The sequence below is a fragment of the Chlamydotis macqueenii genome, chromosome 16 (assembly GCF_036417535.1).
Source record: "Chlamydotis macqueenii isolate bChlMac1 chromosome 16, bChlMac1.mat, whole genome shotgun sequence".
Lineage (NCBI taxonomy): Eukaryota > Metazoa > Chordata > Aves > Otidiformes > Otididae > Chlamydotis > Chlamydotis macqueenii.
Window position 1 is genome coordinate 16,419,287 of NC_141571.1, and position 20,890 is coordinate 16,440,176.

Below are 20,890 nucleotides of genomic sequence, written 5' to 3' on the forward strand. Positions count from 1 at the left end.
AGAAAGGGAACCAATAAAAAGAGAGCGGAGGAGGAAAGACGGAAGACAGACAGACTTCCACCCCATTTCAGGCTGTGCAGTAACAGCAGCACGCAGCCAGGGAAGGCCAGCGCTAAATGCCCAGGGAGGAGCAGCCCCCACGGCAGGCAGCAGCCGTACTGTTAACGGCAAGCGCGGCACGGACACCCGGCCAGCTCACTGCTGGCCCAAGCTGACCCTCCCCTCCCGCCACCAGCAGCTGGAGAGGCTTCGCCCCGCTCAGGCCAGCCCCTGCCCCACACTGCTCCCGTGCACAGGTCCCGCAACGGGCACAGGGGTGCTCTGCCCGAGAGCATCCGAGTCCGCTATGCGAGCAGAAGTGTCTGTGAGGTACTTCAAAACCCAAGCGTTATAAACCGAGACAGACGACAATGTTCTCACAGCGGGTCACAGTGAGGTTCTTACGATTCCCGCTCAGCACGCAGCGCTGGGCAGCGTCTGACACAGCTTATCTGCAAGAACAGAGTAACGGCAAACGCAGTGCAATAATGTGTTCTGGTAGTACTCAAGCTGTCAAGTGTCAAAAATGCAACAAAACATTTTTCCTGTCTTTTTATTAAAAAGTAATGTCCTCTTGTTAACAGCACAGAGAAAAAAAAAAAGCTACAACACAAACCACCTGGGACAAAGAGAATCCTCTGCTCCAAGAACAGCGCTTTCTTAGTTTCTCTCGGTTCTCTGCAGGAAGCCTACAGACACTAAGAAGGCGTGATGCGGAGGACCACATAGTTAAGAGATGTTTTGTGTCCTGGTATCAAAGTATGTTACTGGTTAAAAACACGGTGAAGAATCACTGCCTGATTTTCCACTCAACTGTCCACTGCAGCTACCAAAGTGTTGAAAAAAAAAATGTGTAAAATTATGGTATTGCATCTTGGCACTGCCTCTCCACCTCAGACAGACAAAACACCCAAGAACAGCGAGACGAAGTTTCAGAGAGCAGACATTCCCCACCCAGTAACTGGATGCAGGCCCTCCCAAGGGAGGGCGCAGCTGAGGCTGAGCTGCTGGGCTGCAGTAACCAACCACCCCAAAGCACGGATGTAAGAGAAGGAAATTTGTATGCCAAATTCAACAGATTGATCTTAACACTGACTACGTGGTGTAGGAAAACTGACAGGCCATTTGAAATCTCTGCCTTGGCTGGAAGCTCTTGTGTTTCAGATCTGCCACAGCACTCAGACCAAAGCTGCCAGTTTCCGTGAGCTGGGCGAGGTGAGGAGCGATTCTGCGCCTCGCTCTGCCAGGACACGACAGCCCAGCTACGGAAGGACGAATGGCCCAGTCCCGGGATACTGAGTAGTGGTCAGGCGTGTGCTTCTTGAGTTCAGCTGCTAGCGCTACCGCTGTACTTTCCAACTGGCTTATATGCCATTAAAAAAAAAAGAACTTAAAAAAGAAAAAAAATTTCAAAGAAAAACAGTGCCCATTCCAAGAAGGCGGGTCTCCAAGAAGGCCCAGCCAGCACACTGCTCTGTTCAGTCCCCTATTTCCTCAAAACCACACACCCAAAACTACACCAAGACATTCAGTGAGCCCAGACTGCATCATGATGTGAAGATGCGCCAGCTGCTGCGAGTGAGGAAAACGCAGGGGGCCGGTCATTGCAGCAGCTTCTGGAACTGGACAAAACAACCGATTACCCACAGCGGCGCCGAGCGCATCGTGCCGCGGAGAAAAGAGAGCGTACTTCTCCAAACAGTGCTAACCAGACCAAGGTGAGGAAGGGCAGTGCTAGCAACAGTCAGCAGCAACGCCACTGGGGGTACGCTCTCGCCAAAGTGGAGAGGACATGCATATCCAGGGGCACTTGTCCCGTGTCAAGGACAGGAGACTCTTTACACAGCTATACGTACGGAATGGCAACGGGAAGGGCCAGGCCCGGACAGCTCAGCTTTAATAGTGCCGCTGGTAGGAGCCCATCGGTTGCTGGGTCGAGGACCCTGCTCGCCCCTGGGCCACGGTCTGGCTCACCAGGTGGGAGAGCGCAGGACCGCTCTGGATAAGGGTGTCCAAGGCTTTCTGCACACTAGGGTTGTCAAAGTTGATACCAGAAGATACTGGCCTTTGAGCAGGTACATTGCCAGGTGCAGGAAGTCGATTTTGGTGCTGACCATAGAGCGCCTGAGCTTGTGGAGGAGCTCCAGGTCTTGGACCTGCATTCCTTGAAGGGCCTTGGAGAGCAGGAAGCTGCGTGCTTGGAGTCTGCAATCTCTGCTGAGCCTGGTTTAAATTTCCAGCACTCATCGGTGCTGACCGGGTCTGACCGCTGGCCATGTTAGCAAAGTTCTGGTTCGGAGCGCTGCCCGAAGCACCCGCAGAGGCTGCAGAACTGCTGTTCGCTACAGCAGCTGCTGCCGCCCCGCTGTTGAAGAGACTGAGGATTTTTGCTTGAAGCTCCTGCTGAGGATTAGAAGACGACACTGGAACAGAAGGAGCAGAGACCAGAGGCTGCGAACCCTGATGAGCCTGAGAGCTTGGAAGGCTGGACTGACTACCCAGAGACGATCCTGAAGGTGCCCCCAAAGGCTGTCTTGACACGGATGCTGGGAAAGAAAGGAAAGAGGGTTAAAGCTCTGCAAATGTCCTTGAAGGGGCTACCAAAGACACAAGCATCAATGAGTACGCATCCTCTGAACAGGAGAGCCACACAGCGCTGGGGAACCCAAACCATCCAGCAGAACTGTTGCTTTCGTGTAGCAGCCAAACCAGTTACAGCAGCCGCGTGGTTTCCCTGAGAGAACTCAATACAAAAATGCTTTCACATGAAAGATCTGAATCCTCTCAGGACTCCCAAGGACATGTCCACCTCAGTAACATGAGGCGCTGTGTGAGGAGGTTATGACACGAGGACTTCTCTACAGTCCCAGGAGCGTTTGGGGTCCCAGCCCAGAGGGCCCACAAACCACATGGCTCGTCCAGGGCTGAGAAACTCACCCTGCAGAGAATCAGTGCTGCCCCTCAGTAACCGTTCCTTCCGGTCTCTCAAGTAATTAATTACTTTATCAGTCTCCTCAGCAGTTAGATAGCGATTGTCTGCCAGCAGGTTCAAGAGAGTCTGAATTGCTGGAGGGTGACCTCCTCTGACACCCTCCTCCATGGGGGGTGGGCGCTCCCGCTCCTGCAGAACAGCTTCATCTGCCATCTTGGCGGCCTGCCGGGCGATCTCCTCGCGCTCCTTCTCCCGCGACTCTGTTTTGTAGCGCTCGTAATTCCTTGCCACCAGTACCATGGCATCAGCTTGGGGCATGTTGCGGTGTTCTGCACAAGTAAAGAAACGTTTTAAGTGAACCAAGGTGATGTTAACTGGAGGGGCCTCGCCTCACACACACACCAGCACATCTCATTCAGCAGGCAGGCACCACTTTGGGAAGCTTCCGAGGCACACAGTTCAATTTCCTAAGCCAACAGAAGGCTCAACGCTACCACCCAGCAAGGCCATCCTTTTCTTCCATAGCTGAGGGCTCTGAGAAGATAGCGCATCAGCCCAAGAAATGTCTGGCCTCTCACCCAACTGAAAGGGAAAGCAGCTCCCTCTACCTCTGATGTAAATTCTTGGTGCTCCAAGAGGAGACAGTTACAGTCACTCTACCGCTGAAGCCTTGGACAGATCCAAAGCTTGCTGCCTGAAGGCTGCTAAAGCTTCCCAGAGCAGGACAGTGATGGGAATACTTTTTGTTTCTGTACTGCCAATGCCTTAATATAGCATGTGGGTACGCAGGAGACGGGGAGGAAAGAAGCGCTGGCTCAATGTCACATTGCTGCTTATGTTTATTGCCCCAGAGGAGTAAGCAGCAACGGAGTTCTTCTGTAATACAATAAATAATGGCCAGTTCCAACTTTTTTTTTTTTGCAGTTGTGTTTTGACATTTCTGAGGTCATTGTTTCCACCTCACAAAGCACACAAACATTACCCTGAACACAGATTTAAGCAGAGAGATCAAAAGAGCCTTTACCTTCCAAAAGTGCCCAAAGCTCTGGGCACTTTTCACACCTGCAGATCATCAAATCCTGCCACCCTTTTCCTCATAACAGGAAACGGGGGGTCATTTTAACATTCCGCTTTGCGCAAGTTGTGAAAGAGTTCTCTGAAACTAATGTGAACAGAGAGGTGGCCATGTGTGTTCAAGTGAGAGTATTTAATCCCTACAAAGAGCTGTGGATGAGCTAAAGACTGAGGTTCTTATCACACCTGATACACCATTAGATCCAGCAAATAAGAAGAGAAGCTTTGACGGGAGGATGGGTGTTAAACCAAAGGAGTTAAGAGTTCAAACCAAGGGCACTGGGAAGCCCAGTGAAAGTGTGTGTGAGCAGTATTTCTGCAGGAAACAAGAGAACCCTCCTATCACATCTCCATTGGTTGTTAAAAGAAGCTGGGCTTCTCCACTCAGTAAGCACACAAAAAACAGTGACTGTGCATTCAGAAGTTTAGTCTCCCAGGTAAAGCTCACAAAACATTACTCGAGAACACAATAAAGGAGAAATAACCTTTGAAAGCTCCACTGTGGTCAAACAAGCCACTTGTGTAAACAGAGTATGCGAACAGGCCTACAATCAGAGCAAAAGAGATCTCTGCTTTCCGAGATCACGGTCTGACAGACGTTATTTTAACCCCTACACCTACCCTCGTGCGCACAACCACCAAGGCACACTCTGATGGAAAGCCATGCAACAAGTGGAAATGGCGCTAAAACGCTAAAAAGGTGGATCATGTATATCCAATCACTTAACAGTTGTATCTTTTTGTAACTCTTCCCAGTTTCACAATCAGATCTTTACCTGGACCAAATACACCAGCCTTATTCTGTTTCCCTTAAATCATATTTGGTTTTAAAATCTGTACTGTAATCGTCACATTCCAAACATGCTCTCTTTGAGAGCAACAAGTGATAAAGTGGGGCTGGACTGGTATTACTCAGAAATCTACGAAGGCAACGCAGTAATTTCTAGAGCTGGGGTTCGTGACTTGCCACAAGATGCAAAGGCCAGTGATGCTAGGTGCTAAGAAGGCAGCTGAGATTCCCTCTTGGCAGAAATTAGACAGTCCTTTGGACAAGGGACAAATAACGTATTATGGAAACTTGTAAATAGTTATAGTCACACTTATGGCACGGTGTCAAGTCATTAAGTAACTACTTGTGTCACAGCAAGGATGAACTTTGTCCTGTGCGATCCTGCTTGAAGGAAAGTGTTCTAAAGCAGCACTGCGAGCGGCTCAGAGCGACCACACAGCTACACATCCCAGCGAGATCTCAGTACCTTGTGGGGTGCCAAACATGATGTTAACAGTGCAAGAGCGGTGAACTTGATGCTGCTGGGTGATGACAATGGCAAAAGGAGACCCTCCTCTGCTCACATCGTCCAGGGCTTGCGTCAGTGACATCTCTGTGTTGAGGAAGATCAGGTCCACTACCATGCCCAGATCCCGCACCTTCCGCCCCACTGACTCGGCGTACTCCCTACCACAAAGCAAAGCCAGCAGAGTTTAACAAGTCAGTCGCGTACAGAAACAGAAACCCTGGCACATTCACCCTCTCCATCATCCCAGATTTGCTTTTCTGGTGGCTTGCCCAACTTCCTGATATTTAACAGGACACTATTAAGGCCATTTCATTACAATAATATAAAAGCCTTTATTTTGATCTGAATCACTCATTTCAGTTTAACTGAAATAGATTACAAAATCAAGCCTCAGCTTAGCTGAGAAACAGAGTGTTTGCGAAGGGATTTGCACTATTACAAATTTGCTTACATACAAATGTGTTTAAACTGAACTCATCAGTGAGGTAGTTTATGCCTGCAGAGATCTAAGGGGTACACAGCAGAGCAGCCAGCATACCGACACTTCATTCAGTAGTGTAACTGTTCAAATGCACCTTATCCTAATTCACTGCAGCACAGACCAACTTCTGGACCTGAAGATTAATTTTCAGAGGATAACGACCCATAAACATTCACTTGAGCTCCACATTTTCTCTTGCTCTTTCGTTCTACCAGCCACCTTCTGTGCTAACCCAGTATCCACACAGCATCTACGCATCCACTGTTCCTGTATCCACTGTCCTGCAGACTTCCCATTCCAAGCACAAACCACAGCTCACATGGCTGAGCTTAAAGTTTTCAAATCTTTTCTTAACACTCAGTACCAAAACCGCAATGCTGACTGCATATGCATTCTGAGAAATTGTGTCTGCATGCACCCACACATTTTTAAACAGGTTCAATTTACCGTCTTTGGACGTGAACATTGTGACGGTGACTAAAACTGTTCCCCTCCACAACTGTCTTGGATTTCTAAGTTATACCAACTGTGTATCTAAGTTATCTGGGAGTCACCTTTCAACAGGTCTACAGTAGTTGACATCAGCGCTTCAATACCCAAGATTTATTAACATGCTTCAGCTCTTAAGGTCTGTAGCTGTTACAGACCAAAATGATCCTTTAGGATCTTAAGCTGATCCTCTTGCACAAAAAAAATTCTCCCTATATCAAGTACAACAACTTGTGGTCTATTAGAGTATCTTCCAAAGACTTTTAGTCACCAAGGGATAAAGAATCTAAAATTTCCTTTTAAGATTTGTTACAATAGGTAATTGACTCCATTAAAACCAAACCACAGAAGTCTATTTCTGGTTTCACTGCTTTCCTTGTCCCGATTTCCTGTTCTGTCTTCTACGCTGGATCAGGCAAGTGCCAGCTCTCCCGTTCTGCCTCGCAGACATAGCAAAGTTAAATAAAAGCAACTGGTGATCTTTTTTTCTGAAGGACTAAGGAATCAGAGCTTTAAATCTCCCCACGACAAACATTTTCCTCAGACTCCAAGCCAGATCTATGATTTATTTACATCTTTGCTATTCTTCAATATGTTTACTTGCAAAGATACAGACACCAGACTGGTGCCATCATTACAGCCCCCCACCACTGTACCAGGCACAGCTGTACCCCCCTCTTCCCAATGCACTGCAAGCTCTCCAAACTAAGGACATACTAACATTTTTGACATGAGTCCCTTTGTCTCCTAAAGCTGTTTTAAGTCCTTACATTCCAGAAGAAAGTACACTATTCTACAGAGATGGTCTGCGTTTTTGTTTCTATATGAACAATCCTGCACTTAGCACAATCAAAAGACGCACTGTTTGAGTGGGGACACCTCAGTAAGTGTTCAGACCGCCACATGAGATCACCCTGGTTACAACTTACACATGCTTTTGGTACCACTCACGACTGCTTTCTGTAGTGATTTTACACTTCTCGCAGATTGGATTGGTGGCATCGATTGGTACCTGACCTAGTAACCAGTCTGACAGGAGCTCTGAAATGAACCCTCACCACTCCTCCCTGACAACTCCTGGTTGGCACATGTTAGCAAGTTCCCTACCGCTCAACGCAGGAATAACAAGTACAGGCCACCATAACCTGTCGTGACAGTAGGCTGACACAAAGACTAGGCAGAAAAGCATCAGGAGAAGGTGTAGCTATAGCTGACAAGAAGGAAATAAAAGTAAAGCACAAGATAGAACACTTCTCCATCTCATCAACATATATTCCCAGAAGACTTAACAGGACGGGTAGCTTTCCAAGGGCTCTAAAGTCACGCTCCTCAAGAGCAACCTGTAAGACAAACAGCCTCAAGGCAGGACTAAGTTTAATTTCATTTTCTTCTACCACACAATAATAAAATTGGTCATAACTGTTTTCTTACTTTGTCTGTTTATTCACCACTATCACGGAACAATCCACAGGTCTCTCTGCATCAAAACGTCTCTTGATTTCCTCATAGTACTGACGGTACAGCTCCTCTCGGCGCCGCTCCTCACGCTTCAGACGGTCTGAAAGCAAGCCACAGGGACAGAACAAGTAACGCCCTTTGGACCTGCTCAGTCACAAAATGCAATGCACTCGGCACTGCAGGCACCTCCTGCATCCTCCCAGAGGGAGAATGTGAACCTGCCCATTAAAACGTTACAGGTACTCACCTTCTGAATTCACCGGTGGTCTGTCATAATGGTCTTTGTAACGGTCGTAGTACGAGTCATCCTTCCGCCGACAGTAGTCATCAATGCGAAGGTAACGGTCATAAGCTTCATCTCGTCTGAAACGTTTACAGAAGGGTTTCCACGCTCCAGCACAGCCTCAGGCAGCACAGCGTTGGGCCAACGCATCCCATGCAAAACTTCCTCAAGTTTAGTTTCCAAAGTACCCACCCGCTCCCCGCAAGACACAAAGCAGGCACCCAGCTGTCCCCAGGCAGAGCGTTTCCTTATCTTAAATGCCTGACACCACCCAAACCCGTGCAGTGACAGAGGCAAGAACACCATAAACACATGTTGGCAAACACAAGCCCAGGAAGATTACCTGTACAAAGGGTCCCGAGGGTCTCGCATATCCCGTGGATCCCTCACATCTCGCGGACTCCTCATATCCCGCAGATCCCTGTATCGATCGTACAGTGGCTCCCGTGGGTCACGAAGATCTCTAACATCACGAGGGTCCCGCAAGTCTCTTGGATCCCTGATATCCCGTGGGTCTCGCAGGTCCCGCGGGTCCCTGTGGTCTCTGGCGTCACGCATGTCTCTAGCTCGAATGTCCCGAGCGTCTCTGGAATCTCGCCCGTTTCTACCATCCCTGCCATCTCTGGGGTCTCTCCGTGGGCTCCCCCGAAGAGGGGAGCGGTCGCGTCTGGCATCTCGGCCGTCCCCATAGGCATATGGCTCTCTGAGGAAAACACCAGGGAAATCCCATTAGACTGCTAACGACACAAGTACTGCTACCCCTATATCTCTTACCTGAGGTGACAAAGTGACCCTTCTCTCAGCAGCTGAATCCTCCCTCCTATCCCACAACAGCAAGAATTGCCCAAAAAACCTATTTGTTGAAGCAGTCTGGAGAAGCTGCTCATTTCCAATGTTTCTCATAGCCAAACAAGACCCAGAAAGCTCCTTAACGGAGCATCACTAGAAGTGTAGAGCACTCGTGAAAGAAGTGAGCAGGCACCTCAGAAACTACCACTTCAAGGCCTCTGGCCTCCAACACCAGGCACAGATTATCTATCAAACATGTTTTTGCAAAATAGTTGAGAGAATTCAAGGTGCTGGAGCCTAATATCCACAAATATGTAATAGCCAGGAACATTCAAGAGATCCATTAAATTCACTAGTCAATGACAGCAGAATACCTGAAATAATTTGTTGTTGGCCTACAATTTAAAAAAAAAAAAAAAAAAAAAAAGAGCTTGTTGTGACCAAAGACACCGTAGGTTCCATGATGTCGCTGGGTTTGTGCTGCTAGCAGAAAGCAATGATAGCTATCACATATCCTGGAGTTGGAGGGATAGTTTCTGCAGAGAGTCAGTCTTATGTTTGCAATGCCCCATACGAGGAGGGTACTAAACCCAACCAGCACCGCATCCTCAGCAGCAACCGGCTTCTCTGTCACATCTGAATGATCCATCTCATTCAGACTTTGTACTGTGCTGTCTTCAGAAGCAAGGAAGAGTAACCTTCCAGTCTTCCTCTTTTCCAAAACAGTAGGATTTTTTTCCAGGCCATATTTTGCATTCCAGAAAAAAAAAAAAAAAACATAACTTCCACTGCAGTCTAAGCCAAACATAAAAAAATCTTGCAGAGAAACTACTGAGCTTCACAGGTTCAGAACGTTCTTTCTCCAAGACACTGACAAGCATTAGAAAAAAAAACCAGCTTTTTGAATCTTTTTATTTCCATAATTTGACAGACTTTTAGAGTTCTCTACCAGTCTAATCTCATTTATGAAAGGTAAGTAGAACAGAAGTGTGCTTCCACTACAGCGCATTGAGGTAGGAGCCGCCCGGGGAGAAGAGCAGGAGCAGCGAGTCAGATGTGCCCACGTTCAGCATCAGGCAGAGCGGACAGTAACGAGACAGATGTGCAGTCTGCGCAGGGACTTTGCTAGTCAGACACCCAGCTGTGCCAGGGATACAGAGGAGTGCTGCCATTCTCTGCTTTTGTCAGAAACAAAACAGATCTTGGAGTAACCTACAGTGTTGCCACCAAGAGCATATACAGTCTCCTCCTGTAAAAGAAACACTGTATTTGCAACAAAAAAGTGTGAATTCCCTCAGCCTCTTGGACACAAGAATTTGCTTTTTGCTGATCTGTACTGAAACCACATCCCACAAGAGATACACGTCATCGCCCCCTTCCCCCCAGCCTACAGTGAAGGATGGCAGAAGCTCAGGGGAAACTTCCGATTTGCTCTAACGGATACTGAGCAACTGACCTCTCTGTAGCTGTGAGACTATATAGCAAAACAGCCAGATTCAGGGTAATTGTTTGGCATACGACATTTATTCCAGCTGGAATCGGGGTGACCAGAACAGGCCATATTCATTATCTGCAGAGACAAAAAGATCCGGAACGAACAACGCACAACTGCAACAGAAGTACGGACGTGGCGCGGGTCTCCTCTGCTCTTGCACCTGCATCACTGCCCTGCTGCTTGCAGAGCGGCAGCAGCACGAAGGCACAGCAGCCTTCTGCTTCCATGCCTTTGTCACCACGGTCCAACTGCTGCAGCGTCAGCACTGCTGCCCACATCTGCTCGGGACTCAGCACCACCGGCTCAGTACTGCTGGCCCAGCACCGCCGCCTGCGGTGCAGAGCGGGACTCCACACCCTGGCATCAGCAGTTGTCCACATGCCCGCAGCACGGTCCAGAGTCCATCGCTCGCAGTCTTGCCCAGGACTCGATGCTCACGACCTCATCGTCTCTTGTGCCTGTGGTGCTGCTCGGGACCCAGTGCCAGTGACATGGGATGGCACAGCGCCTGCAGTGCCAACTAGAGTCCCATGCCTGTCACTGTGGCACCAATGCCGTGGCGGCAGTCCGGTCCACAGCCCAGTGCCTGTGGCTCACCCACCACAAGTGCTCCCTAGGGCCCGTGACACGGGCATCTGCTCCTGCGTACGTGCAGGGTGCCACAGGTCCCAATGCCCATGGCATCAGTGCCTGCTGCTTGTCCCTCTGCAATGCGGCCCAAGGACCAACACTCACGACACAGCTGCCTGCCTCTCACAGCCGCAGTCTGCCTGGTGCCTTCAGTGTTACGCACCTAGGGCCAAAGATGCGCCATCAGTGCCCGCTGCTCACGTACTTGCAGTGTTCCTGGGGTCCTCATGCCAGCACTGAGCACACCTCACACCGCCCAGGCGCAAGGCTTGCCGCACCTGTAACCCCAGCTGCGAGCCCAAAACAGTTCCTGGGCTTGATGCCCATGTGCTGGCCTCTGTGAGCGCATCTGACCCTGTGCAGGGTAAGTGCACAACATACAAAAGACAGAGATGATGCCAAGGATTGCAGCTACTCGTACTCTGTGGTAGATGTCTTGCTAGTAGTTCTTTTTACCCATTTTTGGTACTTTAACAGGTCGAGGTAGTAGAGCACACCAGACACGTGAGAGCTTGATTACCTTCAAGTCCAACACACAACACTCCTTTGCGTGGAAAGCTCTACAGCACAGGCATAGAAGATAGACGCCTTATACTAAACCGTAACCACAGTTCGTCTTCATGCGCTCCCTAGTAACGCCATGGAAAGGAAACTTAAGTTGTCTTCCTCGTGACAGGACAGCCCGTGTCTTCTCCAGTTGCCTGTGGCTTCACACACAGAGGATGTACAGGAGCTGCACACGCTGTGCCTCCGAGGGGTGGGAAACCAGGAGAAGCTGGCAGGCACACATCACTGCAACCGCACAGGAGGGCACTGGTGCCAGGTACTGACACGGCAAGCACACATGCAGCCAGGACAGCGCAATAGAGACATTTGCTGTCTTGTGCTTCACTCATGCGCTCTTTTGCGGTCTCATTTCAGCACTGCAAACATTGGACATCAGAAGAGGCAAGGTCCCAAAGTCCTCTGCAGCACGGCACTGGAAACGCTACAGCCCCTCGGCGTTCTCTAGATACGCCTTGGCTTCTCTGACACTCGAGGCAGCAGCAAACATCAAGGGCATTCTTCCTCACAAGTCTCTTACAACCTGTGCTGCAAAACACAACGCTTAGCTGTAGTAACAGCAGCAGACACGAGGTCTCCCTCGTGCCTCCTGAGGTGTCAACGCCAGAAGGGCTCTTAGAGGTGGAGCGGCCATGTCCCGACTGTCTCACTTGAGCATCTCCGTTTGACTGGGGAGGTGGCGGTAGGGAAGAGACACAGACATTTAGCACAGGCTGCTGGGCTCGTGCCCTAAAAGCCTGACCTTCCTAGCATAACTCACTGCTTCCAGGTACTTTACCTTCGTGCCGGACTGGACCTTGATGAAGCCTTATTCATGCTTCTTCTTTCCGCTGCTTTAATATCTGTAAAGAATAATCAACCCATCTGTTCAATACTATGGAACAAAAAAAAAAAAGATCATCAGCACAATTCAAACGAAAGCAACTTAAGCTCAACAACATCCAGATGGTGCAAGAAAATCCATTCAGCAGAGAGACATTGTCACTTTGACAATTTTTTATTAAGTTTAGATAGTACAATGCAATGAATTTTTCATGGATTTCTCTGACTTCAAACAGGGTGGGCAGCTTCCACCCAGACTCCCCATTCCATAAGAGAACCTCTTTCTTCTGCAGTCTATGAGTGAGCAGAAAAGCGACTCATGGACTCTAGGAGAAAAAGCAGAGTCTGAAAACCTCTGAGAAAGGAAGCTGATGGCCAGCACAGTCTTAAGTTCACAGCCAGTCCTGTTCAACGGAGCATGCCGCTACCCTTGTTGAAAATAACCCAAGGGTTCTCGAGTGGCACATGCGACTGCTTTCCAAGGGACTGCTGCAGCGTTAAGTTGTACAGCCTCCACCACGGAGGAAACGGGATCCTAGGAGCCTGAAGCACAAGCTCCTTAGGAAGTCAGCCTGGTGCATTCAAAACACCACTGTTAACATGATGCAAGCCGATCAGAAATTTGAAAATTGGTTGGCTTCTGAGCATCTCCATGCAAAACACCATGAAGTGAAACACAAAGAGGTAAGAGAGAGCTGAAGAAACAGAGTCTTGTCCTCAGCCACAAAAAGTGAAGTTGCCCAGAATTGCAGGGATCCATATTGTTCTACCGTGAAGCAGCAAAGCCTTCCGTAACAGCTGAATGAAGATGAAACAATGTACTGGAGGGGGGCAAGAACAAACAGAAATGACTTCAGATGTTTTACTCCAAGAGCCTTTTAAGGGAAAGAACAAAACAAAGCTAGGTCCTATCTGCTCCCTGAGAATCTGTCATCAATTCAAATTTCTTATTAGTTATTTACATTAACTACTTTCAAAGCTCTTGCAAGTAAATAAACATGCCACAGTATCTTTAGGCAGACTCAGTCTTAACGTCTTCTGGAGCTTCCCAAACTACCCTTTCTTACTTTCAAGATTAAGATTAGAATTAAGGGATGACTTCTAATTTTTGCTCTTGTCAATCAAGCAGCAGCATGTTCTCTTTTGTGGGGGGAGAGGCAAGTGCAGTCTGAACACTAACTACAAGCACAGAACACCACCACTCGCAGGACCACAAAGCACCTCTCCAAGACCAAGCACAGCTGCGCTGTCTGCTCTCACAGTTCAACAGACATTTATTCCCTACACTGTTTTATTCATTAAAGATATAAAAACACTTCTATGCATTTGTGGAAGTATTAGTATAATGCAACACTGGAGTTAAATTCTCCCAAAGCCGTTTACCTTACTGTGTTGTTAGCAATTATATTTAATACTCTGACTGCATAACAGAAGCAACTGTTCTCCTTGCATTTATTTTTTCAGTTGAGAATTTTTTCCCCCTTAAAGTCGTGTTATCTTTAAGCAAAACACTGTCTGCTTTAGTTGGTTTAAGATTATTTTTATTTTCTGTTTTAAGATGCCATTGCAGAAACCTATTATTTTTACACTCAATGTCATACATTTCCTTCAAATTAAAAAAGTATTTAAATATGAACAAAAATATTTTACTAGAAGAAAAAACATCTTTGACAGGGATCCTTCTATTGTGCAAAACAAACAGAAAATAACGTTTTATTTAATGCCAACAGCATTTACAGGTTATGTATTTGAACAATGACAAAACTTCCAAGAAAAAAAAAAGTCTTCTGCCTTGTCGGCTTTTGAGATGACAGGGCCACTGTAATCATGCAGTGCAACCTCCTGAATCCTGACGAAACACGGGTGACAAGAATTTCTTGAACCACATTCCTATCTCAAGTGCAGCAGTGGCACTGAACTAGAGCTCATCTTTTAGCAAAACATCCAATTCCAATTTAAAAGTCTTCAGAGCACAGAAACCACCAGAACTTCAGTAAGTTATTCCAGAAGGCAGTTACTTTGCTGTTAAAGAAAACTATTTATGTCCATGTAAGGACTTGTGACACCTATGCCTACTAGATTAAGACTCAGTTATCTCCAGGTCGGTCTGTAACACACAGATCGCATCACTCCTTTATCCTGATGCTTTTGCTAAGGCTTGTTCTTCAGCTGTTTAACCCTTCTTCAGGTTTTTCTGAGGCTTCTCCAATTAGCATTATCCTGTTTGAACCAGGCACACCAGAACTGAACACAGCACTCCAGCAGCAAAACTCCGCAGGTACCAAAACTCCCCTTCCTACAAATCTGTATTTTGTACAGCTAAGGATGACAAAAGCACTCTTGCTGGGTGCAGATCTTTCTTTTGGCTTTACTGAAAGCTCAGTTCTGCTTGCATCCAGCCTAGCAAGAAATCCAGGTCACTTCACCATCACTGACTGCATCTTAATTATTTCATTCTCTCCTTTTAAATCATGATTGTGCGGGTTTTTTTCCCCAAGTCACCTATAAAAAACTGTACTGCCAGGAAGCAGTTTCTCCAGAACACCACTCGAAGCACTGAGCAATTCCATCTATGTCAGATTCATTTGAAATCCATTTAACCCTATGTTGGTTTTAATTGTTCTAGTTTCTTAATCAAATCAAACACCTTACAGAAGTCTCTCACGTCAATGCTACTACTTGCAGTCATAAAACTTGCAGTATCATAAGTTAGTTCGACAGGATGTATTTTGATTGGCATCAACCAACTCCCTTCTCACTGGGTGCCAGGGGAAAGGATCCCTTTGGGACAAGCCTGGCATCAGCCCCGATAACACTTACACTGCCTCCTGGCGCATCCGCAGCACTCTGCCAGGTCTCTGGAAACTCCCTAGCTTTTCAAGGCTTGTGGAAAAACATCAATAGCCTAGGCAGGTCTCCATTTCACTGAGCCTCACAGATGTTAGATTTAATTTTTTTGAGAGATCTAGTTTTGGTAGCTGCCGTTTTACCTTTTTAATTTTGCTACTGAAATGGAAACTATATGAAAAAAAAACCTTTTGCCTCTCCAAAAATAGACAGCAGAAACATTAACTGAAGACTAGGTCGTCCTTTCCAGTCATTTCCAGACAGTTACATCAGTCCCAGTTGTTCCTATTTTAGCTTCTAGACCTGGACAATGCTGGCCATAATTTCTTCATGTAGCCTTCTACACTCTTTATCTATTTGCCTCCATTTCCATTTCCAGGCTTATGTTTGTTACTGCACACACACCTTCCCACAAGTTATTATTTACTCCCCCTTTCATTCCTTTCTAAGTCAAACTGGTTTTCTTCAAATTAGCATAGGCCTACCTTGAAAGTCATTTTTTTGCTTGCATTTAATAGACTGCTCTTAGATTTCTAACCATTCATTTCTGTTTAAGTTTGCTTCCAGCATATTTAGCAGAATTATTTTCATCTTTATGAAAATGGCCTTTTTAAAGCACCAAGTATTTATAGCACTACTTACAGATTGATTTCACATTTGCCAAAAAAAAAAAAACAAACAAAAAAAACCCCAAGTTAAGATCAGTTATGTAGGAAGCCACTAAGTGCTACGACCGATTCCTCTGGATCCGTCACAATGAAGCCCAGTATTGGTTTACACATGTTTTACAGCTGTCTGCACAAAGTTTCAGTGACTGGGCTTTCCATGGCTCACATGTTTCTCACACAGGGCAAAAGAGTTTTTCAAACACGAACACGTAAAAATAAGTTCAGAGTAAGACCTAGGCAGCAAGAGAAAACACTGCAGGTGAACCACAGAGCACTTACAGCAAGTAACTCGGAAGGCAAACACACACCTAGTAGAAGTGATTTTAGACTAGTGCTGGGCAAGTTCCACACAGTGATCTTTCCCAAGAGCTTGAAAACAAAAGCACTCTTTCTACCAGAACGCATGCTGGGGTCAGTAGGAGAGCGCGGATCAGTTTTCCTTACCTAATCTATACCCTTTATAAAGGCGACCCTTCTCACCGTCCAGAGCGGCCTGGACATCTTCTAGACGGTCATACTGCACGAACCCATAGCCATGGTACATGCTGAGGGCTGGAAAAGTTAACAGCAGGGCAAGACCGGTTACAACTAAGGGACAGTACTAACCCGCACCCAGGCCATCGCGCAACCCCGCCAGGCGAGCAAGCAAAGGGGCTCTACCCAGAAACGACTCTGCAAGTTTCCTGGGAAAATCCAATCTACCAGGATTAAAACGCAGAGCTTAAAGACTCTGAAATATATTTCGTAGATCAACTTCCTTCTGACGAGGCAGTGGCAAAAACAGCCCACGAAGTGACCAAGATTTTCTTAAGAGACTATGAAGTCACTTGAAAGAGCACTGTAACGCAGCACCCCAGAAGCTAAAGCGTAGCTGATACATATGCATTAGGTTTCAGCTGTACTGAAGGAATCACTTTTTCAGAGAAAATGCAGGCAGAGGTAATTATCATTAAAAGGTCACTTTTTAGGAACAACATTAGTCACCCCTCTCATCATCATCAAATAGCATTTGATAAGCATGAAAGTTATATTTCTTACTGAATTCCCAGCCATAAAAAGGCATAAGATAATATACTAACCCCTGATTTTGCCATATTTTGAAAATATCTCTTCCATTTCTTCACGAGTCATGTGGTCTGTGGGCAAATTGCCGACAAAAAGTCTTCTCTCTAAATCATGAGGGTTGGTGCTGTTAGTGAAGTCGCTCTGTTTGATGCTATTGCTCTTGCGTCCTCGAGCCATTTTGCTTTCGTTCCAAATCCAACTCTTCGCAAAAAAGAAAAACGGCCATGCATATAATTTCAGTCCATGACATGAAAATTAAACTGGAACAAGATTAAACTTAACAGCTTTGCAGACTAGAAGCCAACGGGGCCTGCTTGACGCAAACTTCACTCCAGAGAAGTCTTAATACAAGGGATACAGAGGTCTGGCAAAAACAGCTACTGCAACATTCTGGTTGAGCTTTTCTGTAAGACTGAAAGGCAGCCAACCTAATTATTTCACAGGTAAGTTTTAATGGTTTAACTCTAAACTAAGACACAAACAAAACACATTTTCCACTAAAACGTCTTAACTTTAAGCTTTTCTATACACTCACTGTGGTCATATCTATTTCTTCAGTTCACTGGTAGGAGGCATTGAAGTTTATGCAATATTTTAAGAAGCGGAAAGGAAATGCTCATCACAACATTGTGTAACAGGACCCGAATATTTTGGTACAGGCTTTGAATGACACACCAGGAAGTACTGTTTGCATGCTCTTAGGTGACCATGCTTGGATCACTTTTCTAAATGTGAAATTTTAGCTTTGCAACGCCAGAAAACACAGTTTCTCATTCACACCCCTACTAACAGCACATCCTTGTTCCCATCAAGACGTCAGCTCCCACAGAAGGCGGGTCCACAGCTGGGAATTTAACCACCCCCATGTAAAATGCTGCACCCCCTACCTCATCTCCCCCAGCAGGCAAAAGCCCACTCCGTTAATCCACACTACCACAGACAAAGCTGGAGCACTCATTGCACAAACTTACCCAAATAATTAAACCAAAACCATCCAACAAAACAACACAACAAATCCTACTAAACCACCAAAAATCCCTGCCAAACTCCACCCAGGATTCATACTTTCTAGTTTACAAGTCACCACTACATAAAGCCTAAAAAAAATATGAAAAATGCTGAAGCTTTCAAGATGCACTTGAAAGTCTGAGAACTACTTATACAACAAAGTGATCACACTTCCTAAACACTCATCTACAGGAAAACAGGATGGGATTTTCATAACATACAAGAAACCTGGGAAAGGAAAGCTGATGAAATTGAGTAGATCAACAGAAAGGCCTGGTGTTAATCATGAGATGCCTGCAACCTGTAACAGTAACCTATTTTGTTACAATTTAAAAGTAACCTCTAAATAAACAAGGCAAGTGTCCAAACCCATAAAGCAGCTTTACATAAGTACTTCTAAAACACTTAACTGCCACGACAAACTACTCCAGATTTGAGACATAAAATTTGGGGGTTTACGTTTTGGGTTTTTTAAAGATCAGTCAACTGTCCACTTGTATCACTTTTCTCCTTCTTTTAGGAAGCCTCGCCAGGATGGGAGGCAGAGAATGCCTCCCTGACTAATAAACTTTTTAAAATTAACTAACTGCCAGAACAAGGAGGAGAAAAAAACCCAAACACCCAAACCAAACAGAAAAGGTGATTTCTTCTACAGTACATGCTTCAATCCTCCAGTCAGTTTGTTCACACACACACACTTTTACCTTCCCCATCAGAAGTACCAAATCTTATTCCATTTTTCAGTACGGAAGCACCAGATCTCTGTTCTATTCTACTACTGCCGATCAAGTCCTCACCAGTCAAGGGGAAAGGAGTTTTCAAAACTCTCCCCAAACGATCAGGCAGCTATAAAGCACGGGGAGACCCATCTAGTTCAAGTTCCCGTTCAGAGCAGGGTGACGTCCAGCTGTCACGGCCTCCTCCAGCCAAGCTCCGAGCACCAGCAGGGATGCGGACTCGGAGCCCCTGCGAGCACGTGCTCCGGCGGCACAGCCCGCACGCGTGGCCTCGGGACGTCACGTATACACACAAACAGGCATCCACGAGACCTCTCGCTGCTCTTGCCGGGACATTTCCCTTTCAGTACAAAAAGCAGTACGGAATTCCCTTTTATTTTTCCTACGAGTGAGGATAGCAGGGGGTGGCTGGGGAAGCAAGTGCAAGCGCCCTCCATATGAAGAAAAACAGGGAGCTATTTGTTGACTTGCAGTCACTTTCAAAACAAAGCAATAAATCCCAAACACTCAAACAGGTTGAGCTGCTAAAGAACTCTCATATAAGAGCATTTACTGCCTCTTACCATTTTCCAGCTCGGCAGATCACATAGTTAAAGGCTATTTAGTAATCACAAGACCAGAGTAAACGAATGGTGTCCCAGCTTTAGCCATGCTACACCAGGTGAACAACTAATTTCCACACTAAGCCTTTCTCCGCAAATGCAGCTGGAGAGGCCAACTTCACACTGGGCAGCTGAAAGGCGCCAATCCCCCCTCGCATAAACCGCCTGCCCGGCCGAGCAGGTTCCTGCAGCAGGACAGCTCACATCAGCTCATGCGCCCACAAATCCTCTGGAAGTTAGTTACAGCCACGTTTCCCTGGAGCTCTTATGTTTAAGCCCAAAGTTATTTATTAGCACTGCTACAGCTTCAGAAAGCAAGACATCACTGAAGTGGGAAACTAACTGGACACAAGTGGGATGTTACACAAAGTCTGCAGGAAGCTCCTGCGCAGGGCAAAGCAGAGTACCGCCAGCCACCAGAGAAAGGCAGCGCGCCGAGGGGCGGCCGGCGGCCCGCAGCACCCCGGGCCCAGCCCCGCCAGGCAGCCGCTCCCCAGGCGCCAGGCCCGGGCCAGGAGCGCACCGGCACGCACGCACCTCGGTCCCCGGCTCCCGGGACGGGCGGCAGGCGCAGAGCCGCCCACAAGGAAAGCGCCTTCGCCGCCCTTCCCCGGGACGCTGCTGCTGCTGCCGCCCCGGGAACGCGCGCCAGGCTCCTCCCGCCCCCGGGGCCGCGCCAGCCCTCGCTCACCGGGGGCTGCGGAAGCGGCGCTAGCCCCGCGCACCGACCGCCGCCAGGCCGCCGCGGGAAGCAGCGGGCCGCTCGGCGGAGCGAGCGCGCGGTCCCCGCCGCCACTTCCCGGGCGCGCCGGGCGGTGAGGCGGAGGCGCAGCCTGCCCGCAGGCCGCGGGGCGCGCCCGGCCCGGCCCCAGCCCGCGGCGCGGCGGCCGGGAAAGGCTCAGTCCTCCCGGGGCACGCCGCGGCACGCCTTTCGCTCGAGCGGCCCCGCGCAGAGCCGCGCCAGAGCCGCGGGGCCCGCCGCCCGCCCGCAGACTCACCGCCGCGCCGGGCCCGGTCCGCCTCAGGCCGCCGCCCGCCAGGACAAAGGCACCAACCGCCACCGTCGCAAAGCGGAGGGGGAGCAGCGTCGGGATGGCGACACCTCACGCTTTACGGCGCGGCGCGCTCACGCACCTCCCGCCGCCGTGCGTGCCGAGGCGAGCGCGCGGTTACCCGACTCCCGGCATGCTCCGCGGGCCGCCGCGAGGCGCGCTGGGACTTGTGGTCCCGCGGGGGCGGCGGACGAGGCCGCTAGGTGGAGCCAGCAGACCCCGCGCGAGGCGAGGGGGCGGGGCTGGGCGAGGGGGCGGAGCCCGGGGCGGGGGGCGGAGTCCGGAGCGGGGGGGCGGGGCCGGCCCCCGCCGGTTGCGTCGCAGCCCCGCCCAGCGCCGGGGTCGGCTCCGCTGCGCTGCGGGGCCGTGCCCGCCTCAGCGGGGCCCCGCGGCCGCCCGCAGCCCGGCACGCGGGGGCTCCCGCCTGAGCGGCTCCTGCCGGCCGGGAGCACCGGGCCCGCCGCCCCCCGCGCTGCTCGGGGCCGGGAGCGGGGAGCGCTCGCAGCCCGGAGCCGCAAACGCGGCCGGTACCCAGGGCTGTGGGGACTTCCCAGGCC

The 20,890-nt window shown here is 48.7% G+C and overlaps 1 protein-coding gene across 6 annotated transcripts; it reads right to left on the reverse strand.

The window, feature by feature from the left end:
• Nucleotides 1-552: 552 nt before the first annotated feature.
• On the reverse strand, nt 553-20,437 carry NCOA5 (nuclear receptor coactivator 5). Of its 6 annotated transcripts, XM_086760681.1 has the most exons (10): nt 20,280-20,433; nt 16,949-17,135; nt 16,314-16,421; nt 12,311-12,374; nt 8,398-8,757; nt 8,019-8,134; nt 7,745-7,871; nt 5,302-5,501; nt 2,977-3,300; nt 553-2,585 (listed from the first exon to the last, which is right to left on the reverse strand). In XM_086760681.1, exons 2-10 carry the CDS (start codon nt 17,109-17,111, stop codon nt 1,936-1,938), a joined length of 2,112 nt encoding a protein of 703 aa, XP_086616807.1. In that variant the 5' UTR covers nt 17,112-17,135; nt 20,280-20,433; the 3' UTR covers nt 553-1,935. The 6 variants fall into 6 exon arrangements, with proteins under 6 accessions (XP_086616807.1, XP_086616806.1, XP_086616808.1 ...); XM_086760680.1 differs by lacking the exons at nt 16,314-16,421; nt 16,949-17,135 and adding an exon at nt 9,218-10,092 and having other exon boundaries at nt 20,280-20,430; XM_086760682.1 differs by lacking the exon at nt 20,280-20,433 and having other exon boundaries at nt 16,949-17,359.
• Nucleotides 20,438-20,890: the final 453 nt, after the last annotated feature.